Source organism: Rhamphochromis longiceps, linkage group LG15, assembly GCF_057381845.1.
Source record: "Rhamphochromis longiceps isolate RC_006_pf linkage group LG15, R_longiceps_female_GT1.1, whole genome shotgun sequence".
In the NCBI taxonomy this organism is placed as follows: Eukaryota; Metazoa; Chordata; class Actinopteri; order Cichliformes; family Cichlidae; genus Rhamphochromis; species Rhamphochromis longiceps.
This window is the reverse complement of record NC_140571.1, coordinates 22,222,737-22,230,214: the sequence shown is the minus strand read 5'-3', so window position 1 is coordinate 22,230,214 and position 7,478 is coordinate 22,222,737. Positions and strand designations below refer to the sequence as shown.

Here is a 7,478-nt window from a genome sequence, read left to right as displayed (position 1 = left end):
ATAAGGACAAATATAAAGCAGAGATGTGTTTCTGTTAGAGGAGTTAACCTGTGGAATAGTTATGACAGTGATTTAAAAAGGTGTAGTTCATTTTCCTTGTTTAAAAACATGTTTAAAAATAGAGTAATAGAAAAATATATAAATCAAGAATGAAAAGAGCAAAAAGGAGAAAAAAAAACAACCTCTTGATTCTTTTGCTTTGATGTAGTTACTTATCTAAGGTGGAAAGTTTTTTTTTCTTTGGTTTTTTTTTTTTTTGTTTGTTTGGTTTTTGCTTTGTTTTATTATTTTCTTCAAGCCCTGTGTACAGGAGCTGCATACAAAAAGATATTTTGTGAAAAGGGTTGGCGTAATAAGCAAATGCTTCAGCCAATACCTTTTGATTAGCCTTGTCTCATGCTTTCTTTCTTTATGGTAGATTTTTGTTCTGTTTTCACTGTTTTTTTTTTGTTTTGTTTTTTTTTCACTGTTTTCACTGAGATTTGAATTTGAATGCTAATCAATAAAATCAAAATCAAATCAATTCTCAGAGCGCGTCCCGTCAGTGCCGTAAGCCGCTGATCAATGCTGGCGACGGTGTCGGGGAGCATCCCACTCAGGCCCTGTTGGACGTCTTCACCATCAGAGAGGAGCTGGGAACGGTCAACGGCATGACGGTGAGCGACATGATTCCTTTTTAATTTAATCTTCAGCCAGAATAAAACTTTACATGAAAACATGTTAAAACTGTGGCGTCTGTCAGATAACGATGGTTGGAGATCTGAAACATGGCCGAACGGTTCATTCCCTCGCCAAACTGCTGACCCAGTACCGCATCACTCTGCGTTACGTGGCTCCCAAAAACCTCCACATGCCAGCAGAGATCGTCAGCTACGTGGCCTCAAAGGGCATCAAACAGGTGAGGACTAAACATGGTTACACAGCAAAGAGGAGTTTTCACAAATATGTACTAAAAACTGCTAATTTAAAAAACATGTTTGTTTGCAGGAGGAGTTTGACAGCATCGAGGAGGCTCTGCCTGACACCGACGTCCTCTACATGACGAGGATCCAGAAGGAGAGGTTTGCATCTGAGGAGGAGTACAAAGCCGTAAGTTTCATTTCACCGACGGGTTTTATTTTGTGACACAGATACTTGCATATACTCACAGCGCATCTGTAGTTAGGCCTGGTGCTTCCTGCCTCATGCTGGCCCGGTAATCGTTTTTGATATCGTTCAGTTGGTCTCATGGTGACATTTTCCCTAATCCACTATTCTGGACTGCAGACTCCACTGACTACATCTGGTGAAGCTGGGGTTTGTCTGCATTTGGAGTTCATCTTTAGTGGAAAGCAGCTGATTTGTTCAGTTATTCGTCACAAAGTTCTTTCCAAATGAAATATTTCTAGAGGCAAAACTATTAAATAGAATTGTCTTAAGAAAACAAGAAGATATGCGAGAAAGAAGGCGTTCCCTCACCCCTCTACAGATGTAAGCGTGTGGGGAAATATGGAAGTGGAACCCTTTAGCTAAGCATTCATAGGTGCAGACAGAACCAATCAGCTCAGGTCTCATGTGAATGGATGATCCCGGAGTATTTGTGATCTTTAACTGTGACTCTGTTGTTTCTCTCAGTGTTTTGGTCAGTTCGTCCTCACTCCTCACATCATGACTGGAGCCAAACAGAAGATGGTGGTGATGCACCCGCTGCCCAGAGTCAATGAAATCAGGTGAGACGCGCTCAGTCAAATGTGTGACAACAATATCAGTTCCAGCTGTGTTGTTTAAATGTTGCTTGAGCCCTTAAATGGGCTGCAAAAATGTAACGTTTTGTGTACAATGTCTAATTTCAGTACGATTTCTTTTAACAAACTTAAATTTCAACTGAATTTTATTTTAACCCACCTTACATTATTTGCTATTGTGTTGATTAAGTGGACTAATGATCTGTTTCTCTTTGTTATTTCTCTCTCAGTGTGGAGGTGGACACAGACCCGAGGGCGGCATATTTCCGTCAGGCGGAGAATGGCATGTACATCCGAATGGCCCTGCTGGCCACCGTACTGGGCCGATAACTCAGTGTGCTGCTTCTTTGTCAGTAGTAATATACCTATAGCTTTTTTGCCCCCCCCCTTCTGTTTCCCCCCTCCCCTATCCCCCTCCGCGTCCATGTGCGTGTGCACATGCGCGAGAACGGACTTTTTGCACATGCATGTGGGTCCAGGGGTCATATGAGTTCACATGTGTTTAATAGCGTATTATTTAATGAAACCATTATGTGTTTTAATTAAACTCTTTTTAAAGGATTGTATAGGTCTCAGAGTTCTGTTATTTAGACATAGATGATGTAATTTAACTACTTTAGGGGTATTTTAACTAGTTAGGAGCATTTTGCTTTTTTTAGTGCTATTTAGGAGCAAATAGTTTTCAAACAGAGGGCCGCAAATAACAGGTATCCCTTTAGAAATAAACAGTGATACTTCTAAAAACCGTGTATTCCCACACAGCATTTAATTTAGCTAGTTTAGGAAGATTTCACTTTTCTAATAGTTTCACAGGTTAATAGTTTTTAAATAGAGCACCACAAACAACATGTATTCTTTTAGAAATAAACTGTGATACTTCTAAAAAACATATTCACACCTAGCCACACTCTGTAACAGTTAGACAGAGGGTGTTGCAGCTAGGCTCCCAACAGTCTGCAAAAGAAGTCATGAAGCAACAAAAGAGGCTCCCTTATCAAGAGCATCCCAGCCCAAAGGTGTTTCTTCACAAATGGTTAATTCCATTATCTTATCATGTCAGAGGCCAACAGAAACCGTGTCCAACAGAGTCTCCAAAGGCTTTCCACCTTTCTTCTTTACATCGTGCTCTTTTATCTCTACATCTCAGAGATCAACTGAAAGTAGCTCCACCTATATAAAAACACCCCATCAGACACACAGTATTTTCCTCAGCACTTCACAACTGCCGCAAGGTATATCGTTTTAACTTGAGTCTCGTTTTAACTTGCGTTGGAGCCGACTTTGCTACCCGCACAGAGCGTTTCTGACAGTCAGGCGCTGCTTATACAATAGAGAAAAGCAACAATGCAGAGTGTTTCTCTGCTCCAAGAAATCAAAGGGCCTTTCACAAGGTAAGCATGTCTGTTATACCCAGGGCATAAATGTCTGTATGTCAGTGCTGATTATTCAAACCCTGTTTAAAATGTGACACATATGTTGTCCGAAAACATTTCCTCTAAATTTGCAAAGTTACTGATTTAAAAAAATATATATTTTCTAATTTTTAGTTGCATGTCAAACATATGATAGACTCTAGAGTATATTTATATAGCTAAATTCACAATGGTATAACCGTGCTAAATAAAAGAGGCCCAAGCACCAATGCACTCTAATCCACTCAGCTAAACTGTATGTTGATAAGTACATGAAGCGTACCTCTACCTCTACAGCTGAAAACAGTTTGTATCCGCACTCTGAGGGTCTGCTGAATTGTTTTTAATACGGCACTTTTTGACGAACAGATGATGAAATCCTCTTTATTGGAGAAACTGTCCCTAAGCTATTGTTGCTCATACTTACTGAGGTCCCTAGCTACTTCCTTACTATGTCAGTAAACTTTTTTGAAAAGGAAGCTGTTGTAGATTTAAAGAAACATCTTAATTGAAGCAAAAGCAAAAAAAAACTGGAATGAATTTTATGTGACTGTTCATATTAAAGCCAACAACAAGTGAAAATCCAAAAACAGCTCCAAACCTTTGTATTAATGATATCCCCCCTCTCTGTGTGTGTGTGTGTGTGTGTGTGTGTGTGTGTGTGTGTGTGTGTGTGTGTGTGTGTGTGTGTGTGTGTGTGTGTGTGTGTGTGTGTGTGTGTGTGTGGCTCATACAATGGTATAAATGTATTCTTTGCGATACTTTATAAATATGAAGCTAAAGATTTTGAGTTCGTGCACATTGTGAAGCAAGAATCTAAATATTTGTGTCACAATGATTTCTATAAAAGCATGTTGTTTATGGGGATAATGCAACAAATCTTTTGTGCGTCCTATCAATGATAATTGAAGAGGAACCCTGGCTCAGGACATATTCATGACAAGTGACAGCGCAGACAACTACTAATGAGAGAACATGTTTTATCATCATAAACACGGTGATATGAAGAATCGTTAAAGTGTCACTTCAGTAATGTTGACTCATGTTTTTAATAATGACTTTAAAACACTAAACTCTAATTTCTGTGGTTTGTTTTAAGTTTACAGAATATAACATGTGGTAAGACGACGAGTTTTACTTCTCACTGTCCGTGTTATGTGTATCTGTCACGGTTCTGGGTCGGTTCGACCCAGCATTCTGTGTTTATTGTTATTATAATCATTTGAATTCTATGTTTCTGTTTATTCATGTTTAAGGATTTGTTCTTGGGTTGTGTCTCACGTTAGTTTAGTTCAGGTTCCATGTGTCATTTTCTGTCTGTCTCTTTATGTCGAGTCTGCGTCTTAGTGTGATGGTTTCTTGTTCCTGTTTTATTGTGAAGGTCTGCGTCTCATGTGAGTGTGTTCAGTTTTACCTCTGTCTCGTCTTGTTGATTATTCCCAGCTGTGTCCACCACCTGTGTGTAATTCCCCTGTGTTTCTCTGTGTATTTAAGTCGTGTCCTCTGTCATTGTAGTTGCTGGTCTGTCTGTGTATCCACCATGTCTCTCCCGTGTGGTCTCCCTGCTGTCCATCGTCATTCTCCTCTGCTCGTTCTCATTCTTGTCCAGGTTTGTGCTCTGTAGTTTAGTTCGTGCTCCATTTGCTGTTTGTCTATATTTATTTCATATTTAATAAACCACCCTCACCCCTTTACAAGTGCCTGCTTTTGGATCCTCCTTTATTTTCCACATGGCTCATCTCTCTCGCCGTGACAGTATCTATTTATCATGTATGCTACTTTGCTCTGTGGACTGTAAAATGTTTCATTGTGTTCATGAAATAAACCAGACTTTCACTGTCTGCATCTTTTACGGTTTTTCTGCTTTTGTTCACTCCAAGTTTGACAAAACCTCCATGTATCCAGAGTTAACTCACTAACAATGTGGAGCAGTCACAGTGTATTTAGCTGCTTTTTCCCTGAACACAACCAACTGAGAGAAACGCCTGTAGTCCTCACTTTGGTCATTTGAACGCTGAAGGAGATTTGTTCAATAGACACCTTATACAAGTGTTTCCTGCACTACTATGTTCTATTTAAATCCAGATTCCTTTTATAGTTTGCAGTGAAATTTGTTAAACCATTGCTTAATGGGACAGAAGTACAAGTCACTCTTTACCAGAGATGGGCAGTAACGCGTTACTGTAATCTGATTACTTTTTTCAAGTAACGAGTAAAGGGATTACTATTGCAAAATCGGTAATTAGATTACCGTTACTTTCCCGTAGGAACGCTGCGTTACTAAAACCGTGATTTTTTTTTTTTTTTTTTTTTTTTTGCAAGAATGTCTCATGACAGTGACGTAAGCGAGTGCGCCGTTAGTGACAACAGCTGTGTGCAGATCAACAATGGATCACATATCGATTGTGGGAGAGTATGAGCGTGCAGCGTTTAAAGCGTGGAAGTACTGAACTTATTTTGAGTTTGATTCCATAAAAAGTGACAAAAACATTAGCGTCTGTTGTGCGTGGGAAGAAAACTTCTTTTTACAGCGAAAAAAACCCCTAAACTTCCAAGCAAGCACGAGTGCGCAACGACGTAATGGCAAATTCACAGAGAAACTCGCGGATTCTTCAACTGACCGCGGCACACCTGCACCAGGGTAAACCTCCGCCTACCCCCAGTCCTGCTTTACAGGTGAAAATCGAGCAACAAGACCGCTGAGTCTTTGACTTTATTTATTTTCTGCTGTCTTTTACTTGCATCTATTTGAAAGAGTGAGTGTAAACACAAAAAATATTTTATTTTATGTGCTGGAATGTGTAGAAAATAGGTTTAAATGTTAAACTAATTTATTCAAGTCAGAATGTTGCATATAATTAAATTTTTGCTTGATGCATAAAGTTAAAAGATTAAAACTGATAAAACAAGTTTAAAAAAAAGAGACTTTTCCATTTGATTACATTTTGTATGATGGATTATGCAGAAAAAGTAGAATTGGGCTGAAACATCTATCGCTTTATCACCTCTTCAGGTTGTAAATCGTGTTTTTAAAAAGTAACTAAGTAATTAATTACTTTTGAAAATAAGTAATCAGTAAAGTAACGGGATTACTTTTTGGGGGGAGTAATCAGTAATTAGTTACTGATTACCTTTTTCAAGTAACTTGACCAACACTGCTCTTTACTAACACATTTGTAGATGAGTTTAATGCTGAACAACACAGCTAGCAGTCTCACACACTCTTTAGGTTTTTCAAGTTATGTGTGTAAGGGTTTAGTCTATCAAACCTTACCCTTTTCTCCCCAGTATCACAACAGTATGACTCCCAAAGTACGGCTCAGTAAACAACCAATGATTCTAAAGCCAGAACAGAAATATACAGTTGGAAGATGAATGATTGCGTTTTTATGATGCGTAGTAAAACGACCCCCTCTTCTTCTTCTCTGTGTTGTTGTTCGTGTGTGTGTGTGCGTGTGTGTGCCTGCCTTAGAAGTCAAATAATGCATTAGCCATACTTAAAAAAAAACATCTGAATTTCATTTAGAACTGAGATTGTAAGTTGTAAGCAGAAATCTTATGCACAGCCAGAAACATGTTTCCCCACTTTCACAATGCGGAGGTGACAAATCCACAACCCCCAACACACGGTTACACGCGGGTGTGAAGGGCAAGCTTTACTTACACAGCCTCACACACAGTAGATTTTTAAAGTTTTTGGGTACAGGGGTTTAGCCACAGATGCAACATCCACTTTTGATAAAGATCACTCCACCTGTTTATTTCTTAAGAAATTAAGCATCTTTATTAAGCTCTTATTTATAAATGTCTACACAATAATAGACACCGTGTGCTCTGAGACATTAGTCTTCTGCTTCCATCGGTTTGCATTTTAAACTCCCAACCTTTCAGTTTGTTATGAACGACTTATATTTCTAACATTTTGTGATATAAAAGTGAACCATGCGACTTTTTTATTTTCTGTTTGATGGAAGGACTTAAGACACGAGTTATTTAAACAATTCTAAATTACAGTGTGATGGCCATAGCACTTTATGTGGGCCAAAAGTGTTAAGGATAATGTTTATCAATGTAAAATTGCAAAGAACTTGTGAATAGATTATAACATTTTGTAAACAGTTACCTCAGAAGCTGTACTGGCAGTTCTATGTATGTAAGGTAAAACTATCCACAGTGCTACCACTTAAGTAACTAAACACATAAAGTCACCCTTACCAATAATCCACTGCTCCTTGAAAAAGTAGCACAAACAGACAACTGACTGAGCAATGATAAGTAGAGCTACCCGAGGCCGAGACTCAAGCAGAAGAAAATTAAAAGTTGTTTTTGTGGCTCGAAAAAT

The 7,478-nt window shown here is 38.7% G+C and overlaps 1 protein-coding gene across 1 annotated transcript; it reads left to right on the top strand.

Annotated features, from left to right (window-relative positions):
• The first annotated feature begins 529 nt into the window (after window positions 1–529).
• Window positions 530–2,107, top strand: LOC146652644 (multifunctional protein CAD-like). Its single transcript, XM_085382692.1, has 5 exons — window positions 530–656; window positions 743–898; window positions 988–1,089; window positions 1,615–1,709; window positions 1,955–2,107. Exons 1-5 carry the CDS (start codon window positions 651–653, stop codon window positions 2,052–2,054), a joined length of 459 nt encoding a protein of 152 aa, XP_085238818.1. The 5' UTR covers window positions 530–650; the 3' UTR covers window positions 2,055–2,107.
• Window positions 2,108–7,478: the final 5,371 nt, after the last annotated feature.